The following is a 19,456-nucleotide window of genomic DNA, read 5'->3' as shown; positions in this document are numbered from 1 at the left end:
AAGAGATAAAGGTCAATAAAAAAAAAAAAAAATATATATATATATATATATATATAGACAAAAAAGGCAATTATCAGTGTATTTGTGGTAGGGAAGTTGAGCTATCAGGTGTAATAACCATGGAAGAATTGAGAGAACTCTGTATGCTAATAAACAAATTACCTGAAATAAAATGCAATTAATATAAGCATAATTATTTTAAGTACCTAAAGCTGTGGGGCCTAGGATTTTAATTACTTCATCTGGGGGTCAGCAGTGAAAATTGTAGGAGCCATCGCAATAAGACAGGTCTCTGTTTCTGTTATGATGTACTCGTAAAAAGTATACATATACATCATAGCCGACCTGACAGAGACCAGAAGGAAGAATAAAAGAATAAATATACGAATGAATAAATAAAAAAAAATTCCGGGCTTACCCGAGCTACAACTTATATCTTGCATAGTCTAAGCTATCCTACACTCTTTGTTCTTATTTCTCTGAAATTATTAGGGTAATCCGAGGATGTAGGAGAAACTACTTCTTATTTGTACTACTATATTTTCACCTTCACGGAGTACAGGTACTATTATGCCTACTGTATTAGTTTTTATTCATCTTACTATCTGCATGTTTCTATTTGCATAAACTTAATTTTAACTAATTGGCTATTTACCATACTGTATATTTCGTTATTTGAATATAAAATAAACTCAATAGGGCTTACAGAAATGTGATGCCACCCAGAGATGGGATAATGATTTTGAGTACAGTATGTATAATGTATTTAGGAAGGATAGGGCAGATAGAATGGGTAGTAGGGTCATACTTCTTATCAAAAGCAGACTGAGCACGACAAAAGCTTTCCCGGATTCAGATGTTTCACATGCTAGTATAGAATCTGTATCGCGTGAAATAGTTGGAAGCAAAGGTGTAATGAGAATGGGAGTAATCTACAGGCCAAGTGATTGTGAAGATTATGATGAGCGCCTCTACATACAAATGGAATGGGCAAATAAGCGTGCACGTCTTATTATGGATGAGTTTAACTTGCCTCTAATTGATTGGAGCAAATGGGAAGGAAACTCTATATGGGGACAAAATTTTTAAATCAACTAGATGACTGCAACATGTCAGGGAAAGTACTAGGGAAAAAAATACTCTAAACCTCATCATCACCCACGAACCAGATGACATAATAGGGCTGGCAGTACAGGAACCAGTAGCAGGAAGTGATCACGGAGTTCTATGGTGGACGATGAAGAGAGAGGTAGCAGTAGTTAAAGGCAAAGGAATAGATTATAATTTCAGGAGAGGAAATTATGACAGCTTAAAATGCTACATGGCCTCTATTAACTGGGTAGATATCTCAAAGAGAGCGAATACAATTAAATTATGGTATACCTTTAAAACATTAATCACAGAAGACTTGAATGCTTATATACCATTAAAAAAAATACTTCACAAGGAGGATTCCAAGTTGGATGAATAATGAAGTTGCCAGATTACTTGAGCAGAGAAAGACAGCATGGAAAAGTTACAAAGCAATAAAAAGCACTGAAGCCTACAACAGTGACAAATTGATCTGTTATAGTGCCATAGAAATGGTTAGGCTGGCAAAGGCAGATTATGAGAAATCACTGGCAAAGAGAGCAAAGGGGAGGATAAAGAATTCTTCACATATATAAATTCAAAGAGAAGGACAAACCATCAGACCCTTATGTAATGGACGTGGGATAGTTTCAGATAACCCAGCTGAAGTTGCAGATGAACTCAACAGTTACTTTGCATCGATATTGACAGAAGAACGACCCTTTACGTCAATGAGAAATTATGCGAGTAAAATTGAAAATAATGTAATTAGTGATGTTGAAATTTCACATGTTTATTTAATAAAAAAAATTTCGAGTCTACAGGCTAGTAAGGTTCCTGGGGTTGATGGCATATACCCTATAATCTTAAGGGAGGCAGCAAGTGAGTGCATTGAACCACTGAGGCTAATTATGAGAGCATCACTGGACTTAAGAGTCATTCCGTTGGAGTGGAAAAGTGTCAATGTATCTCCAATACATAAGGGCGATTCTAAGAGTGAAGTAGGAAATTACTGGTTGGTTAGTCTAACTTCAGTAGTAAGGAAAATCATGGAGACAATGATCAAGGGTGGCATTCAGGATCAGTCAGATAGAAATGAACTTCTGAAGGATACTCAGCATGGTTTTGTAAAGGAAAAATTGTGTTTAACTAATCTGGTTAGCTATTTTCACAGGGTCACTCAAGAGCTGGACTTAGGAATAATTTCAACATTGTTTATTTGATTTCAGCAGAGCATTTGATTCGGTCCCACATGAGCAGTTACTTTATAAGCTGGAACAGGTTGGAATTACAGGGAAAATCCTTAGATGGACAGCTGAATGGCTTCAGGGCAAGAGGCAGAGAGTTATGATAAATGGTCATTCTTCAGATTTGGTTGATGTAAGAAGTGGGGTTCCTCAAGGATCAGTATTAGGACCACTGTTGTTTTTGATTTTCATAAATGACATTGATGAAGTGATAGAGGACATGATGTCTAAATTTGCAGATGAGGTCAAGATTAGTAGAGTAGTTAATGTTCACTACCAAGTACAGCTTCTTCAGAATTACCTAGATAGACTTCAGGAATGGTCAGAAAAATGGCAGCTATGCTTTAATCCAGCAAAGTGTAAGGTCTTGCACCTTGGGAACAGTAACCCCAAAATAACTTATACACTTGGGGGAATTGGGGAAAGGGACTTGGTATTATGATCCAGTCAGACAAAGTTCTCCGAGCATTGTAGGCTGGTTGCAAGGAAGGCCCATGGTGTCTTTTCGATGATTTATCGAACAATTGCGAGTAGAGATAATGATGTCGTAATCCCATTATATAAGGCTACTGTTAGATCACACTTGGAATACTATGTTCATGTATGGAGACTACACCTAAAGAAACACATTGTGCTTCTTGAAAGGGTCGAAAGATGGGTACCTCGCCTGGTGAGATCGGCAAAAGGGCATCCATATGAGGAGACTTTGAATATGTGGGTTGCACAGCTTGTAACTAGGCACCTTAGAGGAGACTTGATTGAGGTATTTAAGGCTCTGCTTTATGCAGAGCCTTAAATACCTCAAGGTATAAGCAAAATGAATGAGGATGAAAATTTTACGGGTATAAATGATTCTAGAACAAGGGGCCATAATTTCAAGTTACGGGGGGGTAGATGTTTAGACTGGACTGCAGGAAATTTTATTTTAGTCAGCGAGTTATAAATAAATTACTGGAATAAGTTACCTACATGGGTGGTAGAGGCTGAGAGTTTGGGGAAATTCAAAGGTCAGCTGGATATTTACCTACGGGAGGAGGGAAACACAGGTTGTCTATCTCCTTTTCTCTTATTAATTTTTTTTCCTTCTAATTATTATTTTATTTATTTTTTTTTTTTTGTTATTTTATTTATTTATTTTTTTTGGCTGGTGCAGCATAGTGGCCATTGCTAATACTAATACACTACTTTATATTTTAAAGAATGGTTATAATTACTCAAAATATATACGCAAAAAAAATCATGGTTATATACACAAAAAAATCATGGATATACTTATAAATTTATATGGTATTCAGCACTAACAAAAAAATTCCAAATTTGCTAAGCAATATACTATTGTATTGTATAAAGGGTTTATTGCATATTTCATTATTTGAATATAAAATAAACTCGATAACATTAAATTACAAACAATTATGTGCGTGTAATGAATTTTTTTGAGCAATAGCTTAAATAATATATTTTTTAGGTTTAAAATACATTTTCCACTAAACCAATAATTTTACAATGGAAGAGAGTTATTGTTGCTGTTACTGTTGTTTTGGTTTTTAGGAGCATTAGCAACTAAGGCCATAATTGCTCCGGGATATGCAGTGGTCATTCCCTGACCTTTCCATATCCTCCGTATTTGGTGGTGATGGGCTCGAACCCCGGTCTAATCAAGAAGCGTGTGCTACGCACTGCTGCTGCTCCTTCCCACCTGGCTACGGAGGCACCGAAGAGAGTTATGCAGTAGGCCTAACAGGCAATATGGTCAAGCAAGGGTGAAAGTGCAGTATCATATTTTTAAGTGACTGCTAAATACAGAGTGGTTAGTTTTAAACTCCTCAAAACCTAGTGCTCATTCCCGAGTTTAATTATTTTTTTTTTGAAAGAGTTCTATCTAGGAAGCAAAGCTATTAGGACATGAGATGTACACATTACATGACAACTGCATATCACTAAATATCAAGAACTGGGCTGCTGATTTCAAAAGGGAGAGGGAGTCGCAGTCACTAAAGATGAACTCAGGGCTGAAAAAACAATGAATTTTGTTACTATATACAGTAAAGACATTAAATGTATCCTGTAAACAATCCCATCATATAAACAAAGAATTGAGAATAAAAAAACTTTCAGTAAAATGGATAACAAAATATTTGAATGCCTGCCATATGAGAAAACTGTGCAAAGACAATCCTTGCAAGATTTGCTCAAGCTTCAAATAAATTTGTCAGCTAAATGGTGACTATAGATGAACTTTGAGTCATTATGATGACCTGGTACCATGTGGCAGTATATGAAGTGGCACGGGATAGGATCTCCTTTCTACAAGAAATTTCAAAGAGACAATAACTACAAAAGTGATGGCATCAGTTTTTTGGAACAAAAAACTGATGCCATCACTTTTCATTAATTCTTCCTTACTACTGAAATTTTATGAGAAATTAAAGGGGGACTCTCCAGAAGGATCCTCTTCCTGCATGACATCATTCCCAGCCATAAATCTTGGGTACCATGGAGACAATTAAATTGTCATCTCAAGTCATACTCACTTGATATGGCCCTCTCCAGCTTACTGTTTCCTGTGCGGAAAAAGATATCCGAAGGGGTTACACTCTGGGACAAATACGAGGGGCTTTTATTTGTCAACTTCTTAATCCACAGCTTCTTGTTTCTGCTGTTCACTATTTAACACCATATTCAAGCAATAGTTTTAATTAGTGATTTTCACTAATTAAAGCCACTGTTTGTGCTCTTATCGCTCATTCAGGATACTAGGAAAGAGTCCTCAAACCAGTTCTCTACTAATTTTGTGTCTTATTTACTTTAATTTTACAATAAATTATGTGCCTTTATGAAGTCACATGAGAAAGCTAAGCCAAGAGCAGTCCTCACATTGAAAATAAAATTGAAAATCACTGTTTCTTTTGAAGTTGGCAAACAAACAGTTGATATCAGACATGAACATGGAATACTGCCTATAAGAGTAAGAGAAAGTGGCTAATAAATAAAAATATAAAGCAAGTTGCAAAATTAGCAGTGCCTGACATGATCAAAAAATATTTTCACTGGTTTGAAAACCAGTGAAAATATTTTTCTGAAAATTGGGAAGTTACATAATAATTTGAATTTATGACAACCAAGCTAAAAGAACCAATGTGAATTAAATTTTGATAAAGCAAAAGGCTAAGAGTATTTTCAAAAAATCTCAAGGTGAATGAAGAAAATAGTAGATAGAATTTTTCACAAGTAAGGGTGTGTTCAATAAATTAAGTACTGGTGATATTGTATTTCAAATATTGTGTTCTGGTCTGGAGGCTGTATCTAAAGAAAGACATTAAGTTCTTGACAAGCCTAAATATGGAGACTTACCTGGTGAGAAGAGCAAAAGGATGTCCATATGAGAAGAGACTACAAAGATGTGGATTACACAGTAGAAAAAATAGGCATAATTTGGTGGAGGAGGGTGTTATATGACTAAGGTATATAAGGGAAGCGAGTAGCAAAATTAATGTGAAATTCTAATATTTGAAAGGGGACAAAATGGGAACATAAATAAACTATCGGGGGGGGGGGACTGAACAGACCAACCTCAAAATGTTTTCATTTGGCTACTGGAATAGCAGCTCAGGGTGGAAAGAGATTATAAGAACAGATAGGATGCTTGCAGAACTCTCTCCCCTACCCTTACTGATTGATTTTTTTTTTTTTTTTTGAGTTTGCATAGTTTATTGAGGAGCATAGATATAGTCCCAAACAAGTCTTCAAAATCAGTGAAACAGGGCTACTCTGGAACAAGATAGGCAACCAAACTTTAATTATCAGAGAAGATAAGGGCTTGCTAAGTCATAAATAACTCTTCTAAGAATCAATTGGCTTCTTTTGGACAGCAATAAATTGAAACTTGTTCATCACTATGAGAAACCAAGAGCTTTGAGAGATTTTGGCTTCCTGTGGTTCTGAAGTAAAACAAGAACACTTTGGTTACCAAGACTAAGTTCCAAGAGTAGTTCTGCCCAGAAGTAAAGATTTACCTTAGTAAGAATGACAGGGCAGATAAAGCACTGTGGATCATTGACAATGCACTGTCACCTAGCAATCTTGATGAGATGAATTTGCAATCAGATGGTGAAGAAGCTGATCTACAAGCTATGGAACACAATGTGATTACTAATGAAAGTGATACTACTACTATACGATAATATTCACTAAATGTTTGGAGGCTGATAGAGAAAATAGCACATTTTAAAATAATGTTGAAAATGCATCAATCTCAGGAATACAACAGACAACACAACCCACTATGATGAACTCAGTTCCTATTGTACAAAACACTGGAATTTAGAGAGAGATCTTTTTAGTCAGGACTCAAATTAGAAATTTTATAAAATGGAATGTTCTTAGGATAACATGTATAGAAAGCAATTAATGTGTATACATGATTACCAATGTGTTGGTGAAAAGGAATGGATTTTCAGTGTCCATTCCAAGCCCTGCATGTAACAGTGAAGATCAGTTTTTACTGATCTTTGTTACTATAAGGGCATCCTGACTGAGAGGAAAACTAGGAAGCAATGACCTCTAGATTCCTTTTGCAAGAAGGATGATGCCTCCTGGAATCTGGGGGGCCCGCAACTTCTGGATTTTAAGTTCCTTGCATGTTGATCAAGGGTGATTCAACCTTCAAGGAGTAAATTGATATGCATATGTTTAAATATATAAAGTTAATATGAAAAAGTAGTTTTTATTGGGGTTTATTTTTCTTTAAAATGAGTTTAGTGCCCAAGTTTGACTTCCCTGGAACCAATTATCATTATAACAAGCAAATCTGTTGCTCCTTATCTGTCATTTCCTCGTTAATCACACTTTTAAGGAACCAAATAATAATGGACACTGAGGGCCAGTTGTAATTACACTGTTCATGTGGTCCATGGGGGGGGGGTTGCTGCAACATTCATCTTTTCTAGACCTTTAAATCTACTGTTTGAGGAAAAACAGTGGATTTAAAGATCTAGAAAAGATGAGAGAATGTTGCAGCAAATGTGCAGCACTTGGAGGAAACTATGATGGATAAAAATTGATTCATTTTCAGATTATTTTGTTCATTATATCATAGGAAAACACATTTTGTATACTATTTGTATTTATCCAATTGATCATACCTGATCAGTATAGGTTTCTCTTATCATTCAGAATCTCAGGTTGGAATAATTAATTTTTTAATGGTATATTCCTATAATTTCATTACTCAATTCTGGTTATTTTGGTTATGAAAAGGCGCTAAAAATCTGCAGATTTATTTACTTAATTTGACCAAGTTTAGATATGAAAATAATCAAATAAAGAGTTTCAATTTGCTATAAAGCTTCTTATTTTCTGAATAGTTTTCTTATTAATTTATGCTATGTTTTCAAAAATCAATCTTATAACTGTCTTACTGGATGCCCAAAAAATAAAGCAGAAATAAAAAATGGGAAATAGCCTTGAGTGTATCCTACAATCTCATGATATTACTTAGGCATGTTGCTACATGAAGACTATCATTTGCTTATTAGGTAAATAAGGCCACTTCAATTAACAAACTGCAACTGGTAAGTCATTAGTAATCTATACAAACAAAAAATAGCTAATACAGTTAATACTTACTTGGAAGCATATTTCCATCTGTAATACCAATTGTTAATTGTTGCAAAGTTCTTAAAGCAGCATCACTGAGCAAAATTTTGTGACCATTATGAAGCCTGTCAAATGTACCTCCAAGCACTACTTTATTATACATTTTAAGTGGTTTATTATTTTGGAATGATCTGGAACATTTTTGTCCTGTAAATGCCTTTACGTTTCTATCTGCAGTCAGAATATGCACATTTGAACATTCTTTATTAAACATATGTTTTACATACTTATCAATATTTGTCATTGCTGTTTGTGAGTTCGTAAGTATTACCTGAAAGTTACCCTTTATATGGTGCTCAAGATGGTTTGCAGATTTGACAAAACCTTGAAGAATGCGAATATCAAGATGAGAGCAGAATGAAGATGCCTGACAATAAAGAGCTGGAATAATTTTAGCAAGCAGATGAGGATCCACCTGCGAGTTATTGTAAGCTGATAGCAGTTCTTCATGGTCGGGCTCTAATTTAATGTAGAGACATTTATTCACTAGGCCTTTAGCAGCATTAAGATAATGTCCCATATGAGATACCAAGTTTCTTAATGGCGTAGTAAGAATAAGAAGACCAGTCTGAAACATGGTGTTTTCACTTCTGGTCATTGATTCAAAGCTTCTAGAAGTTTTAGTATCCTAAAATAAAATAAAGAAAATATTAACATTTCATAATATATTCAGATTATAAGAATGAGGCAGTTTAAGGTAACAAATAATGTTCTCATAATCAATTACTTTCTAATTCTAGGTATGAAAAAGCAGATGCCACGAGAAAAGGATTTTATCTTTCATACTTACTATATAATATCAGTATAGATATACACTGTAGTTTACCCATAAATCAAACTACATACATAGTGTGAAGGCATCATTTTTAATTGTATCTCATATTGTGGCTACCTTCACAACAAGATACCAGATATTGCACTACTTCAAACAAGTAATACTTCTCTAGTAGAGAAGACTACTGTTATTTATTCTCAGTGGATACCACCACCCAGAGATCACCGGTTCAAAGCTGTTGGCTTATCGTCGGTGGGTGGGCAGGTACCCTGATAATGCAAATAACCATCATTGTGGAACCACTTCGCCATCACAGTTGCGAAGTGCTTCCACAGTGAGAGATGGCAAATGGTGTACAGAATGATACAGTATTTGAAGATTAAATGCACAAGGCATAATATGATATGGGTTTAAATTAACTATATAATATCAGTGTAGATACACCATAATTTACTCATAAATTAAACTATGTACATAGTGTGAAGGCATCATTTTTAATTGTATCTCATTTAATTGTGATTGGCAACAGCTTGCTAGTCTTTACTACTAGAGAAGACTAGCAAGACTTGTGCAGGCTAACAGAAAGGCTACAGCCAGCCAAATAAAAACCCAATACAACAGAGGTAACCAAAGGGCATTTCATAATGCACACCTTGTCCTTTGCTACAGACAGGATATCACAACTGACAACCAAACAGGGCTACACTCCTGCAAGCAAAATACAAGATACAGTTACAGAGGACTAACAAATACCAACAACAGGCAATAGAGAATTGGCAAAATGTTGTCTGGTCTGATGAATTCCAGTTGTTTCATACTGATGGGAGGATAAGATTATGGTAAAAACAGCAAGTCTGTGGATTCATTCCACCAGGTGTCAACAATGAAGGCTGCTGGCAGCAGGGTAATGGTGTGGGGAGTGTATTTTTTGTGGTAAACATTAGGGCCCCTTGATACCAGTGGAGCAACATTTTGATACCACAGATCACCTGGATATTTTTTAAGGTGGTAGATGACTTTCATCAACCAGTGAAATATCACCACTTTGCTTATTGGAGGCTTGAAGTGGTGAAACTCATGTTTAGTCTCTAGAGCAAAGTTTCCGGCATCCCCCCCCCCCATACTTCTCCTTCAACTCATGCATGGCACTAAGTACTATAGGTTTTGATATCTTTCGTGTTTGGGGTTTTCATAAAAAAAAAAAAAATGTTTCTGATCAGGTGCATCTCTTCATGGCTGCAGTATATCCATCCATGAATGGTTTCTTCCAATGAAAAAATGCACTATGTCAAAAAGCTAGAATTGTATAGAACTAGTTCCAGGAACACAAGAGCGAATTCAGCTTACTGCAGTGGCCTCTCCAGTCACTAGATCTCAATCCAATTGAGCACATGTGGGATGAGGTGAAAAGAGCTCTATGAAGTACAGATCTGAAACCAGATATGCCACTTTCTCATCAAAAGTTCAAAAGTCAGATAAGTGACGCATCTGGAAAACCTTGTTTCCCAGATTTATTTTGTAAACAAATGTGAATGAGCACACTTCCAGCTGTTCAAAAACAATATTCAGGATCTTTCTAATGTTCAAAATTTGTAAATAAGGGGAAGATTTCATAATTATTTTATTGTTAATTTTTTTTTTATATTTTTCAGCTTCCACCAATTTGCAAAAATTGTGGAAAGAAACTGAGTCAATGTGGATCAGCATCTCTGTAGCATGGTTTTAATACTTTGTCAAGTACACAGCATGACAAATCCAGGCTGTTATGATGGCTAATGGGGATCTACTTGCTATTAGGTAGGTGGGTAGGTATACCTAATAAGTAGCCACTCAGTGCATTTTATTATAACCTAAATACACAAAAGTAATTCAAATTTTGGCTAATGAAATATTTTATCAAGGTTTATACTGTACAGCAGCATGCAGAAATCAGATAAGTGGCATATCTAGAGGACCTTGCTTCTCAGATTTCTTTTGTAAACAAACATGAAAGAGCACTTCCAGGTATTAACAAACAATATTCAAAATTTTTCAGCTTCCACCAGATTAATTTTTTAAAAAGTTAATCTGGTGGAAGCTGAAAAATTAGTCCTCTTAGTCCTCTGGAGCAACAAGTCATATTACATGCTCATCTAGTCTAATGGATATGTTTGGGTATGGAAGGTGCCTGTAAAATTTTTATGACAATGAAAATATTGCTAAATATTGCATATTTAGCAATATTTTCATTGTCATAAAAATGTTCATCCAACTTGAATTTTTTCTACTTCAAGGTTACTTTATCTTTGTGCCTAAATTTGAATAACCATACTTCATCATGAATTAGATGTACACTAATTTACTTCCCATTTATTCATGAAAAATTGCACACAGTTACACATTTAGTATATTGCTGTTAATAAAATCATTTGTACCAACTGCATAAGAACTTTATTCAAGCTTGGAAACTTTTTTTTCTCATAAATGCTAATGGTGAATAAAGTAATGCATAATAATTAATCCATCTTTGGCCACTTATTTTATTTTTTCTGCTATGACTAAATACCTGCCAGTCATATTTTCCACCTCATACGTACATATACAACTTATCGAGCCTTTGATAACAGAAACAAATGAACACTACTGATTCAAAAAATGAGTTTAGGTGCAAGGCATACTGGAACTTAGTCCTCTGGAGCAACAAGTCATATTACATGCTCTTCTAGTCTAATGGATATGTTTGGGTATGGAAGGTGCCTGTAAAATACTTACTACTAGAGTGTGTTGTCCCAACTGTAAACATGGAGGAAGAGGGATCATTGTATGGGAATGTTTCTCACATTATACACTAGATCCAATGGTGGCAGTGCATGGAACCATGGTGATTTTATGGAAGTGGCCTTCACACCTTCCAAAACAACATACCCAGTCAGAAAGCAAGGTGTGTGTGTGTGTGTGTGTGTGTGTGTGTGTGTGTGTGTGTGTGTGTGTGTGTGTGTGTGTGTGTGTGTGGATTAAATGGAATAACATGAACCACTACAATGGTCAGCATTGTAGTGGTTCATGTTAACCTAAATGAACATTTTTCGAATGAAATGGAATATAAAATTGAGGCAGGGCCAAGATGGCTTTCTTAATTAACAGAGCTCACAAATGCTTTAAAGGAAAAGAACAAAATGCTGCCAACTTCCTAACAGAAATCAGTAAAAAGTCTTTAATGATACATTGAAACAATTGCTATGATCTGAGGTGGGCCAACATGCTATTAATTTTTTCAAATAAATAACGAACACACATTTTGTTTATAACTTCAAGTACCCCATGACTTTTGGGATAGTTAATAATAATGGAAGCATCCTTACACTTGGACCTTCTGTGGTAAGAAAAATTCTGGATAAATTATTAAGCACAGCATTGTAATTAGAATAAATGTATAATGAACTATAAACTATCCACTTTTTACCTCACTCACAGACTATAATATGAATGGTTCGGCACAGCAGTACTGCTGTTTTTATCTCTTGACAGACGGTTTCAGAACATTTTAAAAGCAACTACTTCAGAGGTCCCCAAATTGTGTTGACATAAGCTACATTTAAAATTCAAAATATCTGGTATAACCTAAAATATAGGTTATAAAAATAACCACAGAAAATTTACTGTATTTGCAATAATATAGGTAAAGAACCTTTTATTTAAACTATAATTCATACGAATACAGTCAAACTTGGTTAAAGTGATCCTGGAAATAATGAGAATGCTGTTATAATGTTACAATTAAGTCAGTTAAAAAAATTCTATATAAACTATGGTATTTTTTTTTGGTTACAATGTAATTTTAAAATTGCATATCACTCCTGTATTGCCAAACTTTCCAGTAAACCGACCAATATATATTTTAGAATGTGTAAAATAGCCATTCATCGTCCATTGGTTCTGTATTCCAAATAGTAATCTGACGCACAATATGTTTCAGATATTGTATATTTTAGAAAGCTGAGATTATTCAGTAAATGATGTACTGCTGTTTGTAATAACATAGATAACTCATTGCTATCATCGAGCCATTTATGCTAGGCCATTCATTATGGAAAAAAAGTAGGCTTGGACCTTTAAATGTTTTGTTTATACTAATTAGTCATAAATAATCAATAGTTTCTTCAACTGACTGTGTAGCTGCTTCCACAGTATGTTTTATTTCAATAAGATAATAATTGTAAACTGGTTACACAAAATACAGTACAAGTACAGTAAACTATACCTAACACAAGATGAAAGCTTTAAGTAGGAAATTAATATGCTAATTGTTTCTTGACTGTAGTTAAATACAGCATAAGCATGCACCACTTCAGTTTCAATTCAACTCCAGATATACTGATGTCACTCGCACCATATTCATGGTCACCGTACAAGTATGGTTAGTTACCTTCTGTACCTATAATTTTGCTCAGTTATAACACCAAGCATACTGTAGTCCCCTAAAGATGCTATAATTGAATTTGAATGTATAACATTCTTGAAGAACTGAAACCACGTGGTAAGGTACTCTTACCACGAGACTCCAGTTCTGTAAATTGCAGGGTCTGAATAGCATCCTTACTCTTTCTTGGACAACACACATATAGTGACATAAACCTAAGCTGAAAAAGGATAAGAGCAGAACAGACATGCAAAAATTTTCTTTCAGTCAGAGGGTAACTAATTGCTAAAATAAACTACCATCTGGTGTTGTTGAAGTGGATAGGCTGAATAAAGTTAATGAAGAATTGTTGAAATTATTACATGGAATGGAGAAATGAGGTGGACAGTTTTTTTTTTTTTTTTTTTGGCTAAAGCACCAGCTTGCTTCCTAGCATCATTTTCCACTATTATTATTAATACTGTACTAAAAAACACCATGAACGCAAAATTATTAAAAAACAAGATGGTTAAATTCTTCAACATTAACACAGCTTCTTATTTTATTATTTTTTTGCACAAAAAAGTAGCACAACAGAGTAATAACTGCATTCCATATTATTAGCCATATGGTGCAATGTAGTCTGAGGTTTATGCTGCACCAGCCGCCAAAAAAAAAAAAAAAAAAAATTCCCACATTACCCTGAGAGAGAGAGTCAGAAGTAGAAGGGAATCACCAAGAAAGCAAGAAAGAGAAGAATGATGATATCCAGCTCAGGACTCTGGGTTTGCCAAGCCCAAACACACCAGATGTGGGCCCCCCCTGGGGTAATAGATGCAGTTAATAACAGAAGACAATATCAAAAATTCATACTGGGAAGTGTAGCCTGTACAGGTAACTTGTATAACACAGTTATTAGGTTCCTGTAAAATGTTGTGTTGTGCGAAATTGTGTTATACTGAACTAAATAAAAGTACAAAAAGGGGGGGGGGGGTTACATTCCAAAAGCTAACAAAAATACACTATTTCGTTAACAAAATTAAAAAAAAATTACCATTCTAGATTTTGTGTATGTTCTGCTCTCTTTAAAAAATCAGTAATCTGGGTTTGTTTGCTTTTGCTTGACAAATCTTTGTGAATTTCATCATATGGAACTAAGCATTTTTGAAGCTCCCGTTTAAACTTTGAGCTCCTTTCATTCCAGAATCTGCATTCAAAATATAAGATTCTAATTGCTCGAATAACTTTGTCTTCTTCTATGCTTTTTAGTGTAAAATTTTGAAGCTTAGAATTTTCATCTGCGATATCATAATCTGAATTGATTTGACCTCCGATGTCATTTGCACCAAATCCACTACGCCAGCTTCTTTTTCTACCAGTAATTCTTGAGCATCTTCAGTAATTATATCTTTTTTTATTTTTTTAGGAGCATCAGCGACTAAGGCCATGTCTATATTGTCTATAAGTTCCGTGTGTCCTGAGGTCGATTTTCTGTTTTGCCGGATGAAAAACCTGAGTTTCTGGGAAAAAAAAAAACTATGCTACCCTTGCCCAAGCTGTTTGTTATTTGGTTTTTAGGAGCATTAGCAACTAAGGCCATATTGCTCCGGGATATGCGGTGGTCATTCCCTGACCTTTCCGCATCCTCCATATTTGGCAGCAATGGGCTCGAATCCCGGTCTAATCAAGAAGCGTGTGCTACGCACTGCTGCTGCTCCTTCCCATCTGGCTGTGGAGGTGCCTCTTGCCCAAGCCCGACTAACTCAGCCACGTGAAAAAGACCCACAAGAATATCCCCCTTCATCGATGAGATTCGAACTCGGGTCTTTTCCAGCTGGAGTGGGGAGGAGGGTGATTCTATGGACTGTACCACCCACGATTTTTTTTTTTTTTTTTTTGATTTGGTAGTTGTTGGCGCATCGGCTTCTGTGGCCATATTGCACCTCCCAAGGTTTTTGCAGTACTTTGATCCAAGCCCGAGGCGGAAATCGAACCAGCGACCTTTGGGTTGCCGGGCAGGTACTTTACCCACTCGGCTAGCCCGGTCGGCACCACCCACGAGGCTTCAGTAGTTATATCATCAAAACCTTCCCCTCCTACCGACGTAGCAAGTTCTACTATCGCACTGATTCTGTTTTCTGCCTGTTTGATCCTATTTCCTGAATGAACTGACTCTGGCCACACATTTAACATTGACGGTTTTACTTCTTTCAGCAATAAAGCTATGATTCTGATACAGTCCACAATTGAGAAATGTTTCAATGCCTCCATTACTTCAACAGATTTGGAATCAATTTTTTCCACAATCCATTGTAATGATTTTCTGATGGAATGAGTTTTAAAGGTGGATATGATGCCTTGATCTAATGGCTGAATGAAAGAAGTTGCATTAACCCAGTACAACTGTGGTGGTAGGCACATATCTTCAACATTTGGATGACTTAAACCTTTTGGATGGCCTGGTATGCTATCCAATAGTAATAAAACTTTGAAATCTAGATTTTTCCACAAGTTCAACAAGCGAAAGTTCAATAGCACAGAACATAACACGGGAATTTCCCAACAAAATAAAATATATGGATTTCTCAATAATATTTTCTTTGACCGGCAAGTCAACAGCGGGGATTCAAAAAGAGTGAAAACGTTGAAAAATTACATTCAATGTAATATAGCAGGGTTTCTCCTGCATAAAAGCTCAAAAATACCTGTTATGCGAGGTTTACGAAAATTCTTTAATAGTGTTAGAGTGAAACCATGTTATATAAGCACCGTGTTGTGCGAGGATTGCCGCAATTTATCAATTGTGTTAGAGCGAAACCGTGTTATAAGGGGGTTGTCTGTATATCTACTATATTAATTTGTTTCATTGCACATACAAAAAAATCGATTTCTGTTTTAACTTAGAAAACTAAGGTCTAATTTCCTTTTATTTTTTGAAAGTATTTTATTATTACTATTAACCATATGGTGCAAGAAAGCCTGAGGCTTATGCTGCACTAGGCAAAAAAAAAAAGAAAAAAAAAATTCTGAATTACCTAGAGAGAGAGAAGAGTAGAAGGAAATCACCAAGAAAGAGAAGAATGATGATATCCAACTCAGAACCAGACGCCTCCGCAGCCAGGTGGGAAGGAGCAGCAGTGGTAGCACACGCTTCTTGATTATACTGGGGTTCGAGCCCGTCACCACCAAATACGGAGGATGCGGAAAGGTCAGGAATGATCATCGCATATTCACGGGGCAATATGGCCTTAGTTGCTAATGCTCCTAAAAACTAAATAACAACATAACAGCTCAGGACCTTCAGTGTGCCAAGCCCATATTCACCAGATGTGATCCCCTAGGAGTATTAAAGTGGATAGTTATAAAACTAATAGTCGGGCTGTTTGTAAAATCTGAAACGATAATACTAAAATATAAATATTGAATAAATATTTATAAATATAAATATCTCGTAAAATACTGAGTTTTTATGGGAGTGAAAATGCGCCCCATTCCCTCGCTGAGCTACTAATCAGGAAAATCTGTAAGGAAATTGGTGACATTTTCTGCTAAACCTAATTCACTTCGTTTCTGAGAGAATCAGGAACCAATCTTCAGTAATTTCTATGCGATATATTACTTGAAACGAAAAACTTGAGTCAGCTGGAAAGGTTGACTACATTTTTTAATTCAATTTTCTGTTTGAAAAATCTAAAGCACACCTATATCACTCCAACCCCCCCCCCCCCAAAAAAAGAGAGAAGTGTATATAAATATATATATATATGTAAAATAAATAAATAATACTGGAGTTTACGTCGGCCGGAATGATTAACTTTGTTTCTGCAACCCATTTCTAGAGCAATACCACCTTTAAAAAAAAAAAAAAAAAAAAAAGTAAGTGCTACTCTATAAGAAGGAAAGAACTACCTCAGAACTGTTAAGAAATTCAGCCATCTTATTCCTCTCTAAATAAATCTTACCTATTGGTAGTATACAATCACAGCATTCAGAAATAAAATTTCCTCATAGTTCAAAATGCGGAAACACTCACATGTTTTCAGAGCATCAAATGCCACCTATCGGTATATTCCAGCATAATATAAACGTTAAACACGAAAGAAATACAGCACGTATTTGAATGATCAAAATCTTGTAACACCAAAATTTACAACAGCTAAAAAACAGAGAATTGTTGTTATGGCTAATCTACATAGTGGAAAGAGGAATTCAAAGGCCTCATTATTTTTGTTGCGGCGACACTGACAGACACAGACAAAAAAATTAAAAAAAAAAAAATTCTGAAAAAAAAACTTTCAGAGCCATAATTTGATGTTCCAGAGTAGGAAAAATAAAAATTTTGAGTTTCATAACGCGTTGATAAATATTATCAACTAGCAATGAGCAGTGCTTTTTTTGGGACGGTACGCAATGGTACGGTGTACCGGCACCTTTATTAACAGTGACCTGTGACATTTGGATGCAGTGCACTTCGAAATTTGTAATATTCCGTAAATTTTTTTCTCATGTTTACCTACTATTGAACTAAGCTTAAAATTATTTAACTAAATTTGCATTTTTTACTGTCCATTGTTAAGATATTTCTATATAAAACTGTATAACCATTTTTATAATTCTAAATTACTCAATCGGACCTCTGTTTAACGAAGTCCTTTTATAGCGAATTATTTTGACTTCCCCTTGGAAGTTACATTTAAAATACTTTCCGTTGAGCGAAGAAAATTTTCATATAGCGAACGGATTAGGAGAGAATTAACTCGGTACGCACTGATCGCATTTCTGGCCTCCAGGCAATTTAGGCAATTAGTGCTGCTGCGCGAATTAAGAGAGCTAACGCATTCTACAAATTAGTGGTGCCTGGTAAAACCTATCCGACCACCTGTCCCACATACGGAGGAGTCGCGCTAGTCAAGAGTGAGCAGATCAAGGTGTATTCCCAATGGGCTCTGGTCCACCTTCTACTGCAGTGGTCCAATCTTTTCCCGTACCGGGGCCATATTCAAAAAAATTCAAAGTTAGATTTCTTTCGCGGACTGCACTGAGTGATTAGAGAAAAAATTGTGTTACATTTTCCATATCTTGTTGCACGTAAAAGTAAAATTGAAAATATTCGAACTTTTATTAAGTATAATACACAATTACATTTAATGAACATTTACATTTACATTTAATGAGAATTTTTTTGATAATTAACAAAATTTAAAATGCTGTTTTAGTTCACTTTCCTCGCGGGCCGTAGGTTGGACACTTCTTTGAATCAACTGTAAGCGCCCCGTTCTAGAATTAGAAAAGTGATTTTCTTTTACCCCGACAAATAATCATCTGTTGTTTCGCGGAAGTGCGTTATCCACATTTTTCAATAAATTTTCTCTATCTATCTCTGTTTGCATGGTCACAGTACTTGAATATCCGAATGACAGCGACATTTTGGACAGTTTCAAAAAAAAAAAAAAAAAAAAAGAAAAGAAAAAAATTCAAATTTAAGAACTAGTGACAATACTGATGATGAGAGACAGAAAACGAGGACAACGAAGGTATTAATCATTCTAAACATGAATTGTTGGCATTTGGTGAAAGCGAAGTTAGAAAATTGTCAATTAGGTGTTAAATGAAAGAGATGCAATTCGTGGATTTCGGGGATACCTATTTGATAAGAAGGTTTCAGAAGAATTGAAGAACGCTCTGAGTACGATACCAATTTCATCGAGTGAATGTGAACGAGGATTTTCACAAACGAATTTGATCGCCAGCCCAACCAGCACTTCGTTGATAATAAAAACAGTTTCTTCACTACTGTTTCTTAAAATTATAGGCCCGCCGCTGACCCGCTTCGATCCAGCAAAATATGTCGATTCATGGCTGCTTCGGAAACGTCATTCAGCAACCGACACACAAAGAGGAAGAAAAGAAGTCGGCATAGGACAGGGGTCGGCAATCTGCTGTTCGCGAGCCGCATGCAGCTCTTTTAACACGTAACTGCGTTTCTTTAACTTTACAGCTCACATGAAGCACAATTTGAACTGGAGTTAGAATACTTAAAAAATCAAAGACATGTGAAGTGCAAGACTAAAATGCCTTAAAACTGAAATTGAGGATTTGTAGAGGCAAAAGGCTGCCCTTGCAATTCTACACAAATGGACGGCGATAGAGGAGTTTAAAATGTAGACCAAATTGTGTTTGATTCGTGGAGTAGCTTACCGGACCCTTATATAAATTTTAAAATATTTGCGTTTGGACTTCTCTCAGTTTTTGGTTCGACGTATTTCGGTGAGCAAATATTTTTGAACATGAACTATATTAAAAATAAATCAAGAAACCGTCTGAACA

At 35.5% G+C, this 19,456-nt stretch overlaps 1 protein-coding gene across 1 annotated transcript in view; it reads right to left on the bottom strand.

Moving 5' to 3' along the window:
- The window catches only part of Ppat-Dpck (Bifunctional Phosphopantetheine adenylyltransferase - Dephospho-CoA kinase), a 75,745-nt gene extending 58,594 nt beyond the window's left edge, over positions 1 to 17,151 (bottom strand). Inside the window, exons 1-2 of the mRNA XM_090383064.1 lie at positions 17,092 to 17,151; positions 7,947 to 8,604 (exon numbers count right to left, since the gene is read on the bottom strand). Coding sequence (XP_090239190.1) covers positions 7,947 to 8,574 — 628 coding nt within the window. The 5' untranslated portion in view covers positions 8,575 to 8,604; positions 17,092 to 17,151. The remainder of the gene's footprint in view (positions 1 to 7,946; positions 8,605 to 17,091) is intronic.
- Positions 17,152 to 19,456: the final 2,305 nt, after the last annotated feature.

Source organism: Mastigoproctus giganteus, chromosome 10 (genome assembly GCF_048544385.1).
Source record: "Mastigoproctus giganteus isolate SK-2022 chromosome 10, ASM4854438v1, whole genome shotgun sequence".
In the NCBI taxonomy this organism is placed as follows: Eukaryota; Metazoa; Arthropoda; class Arachnida; order Uropygi; family Thelyphonidae; genus Mastigoproctus; species Mastigoproctus giganteus.
Note: the sequence above shows the minus strand (reverse complement) of the source record. Positions and strands in the feature narration are given on the sequence as shown.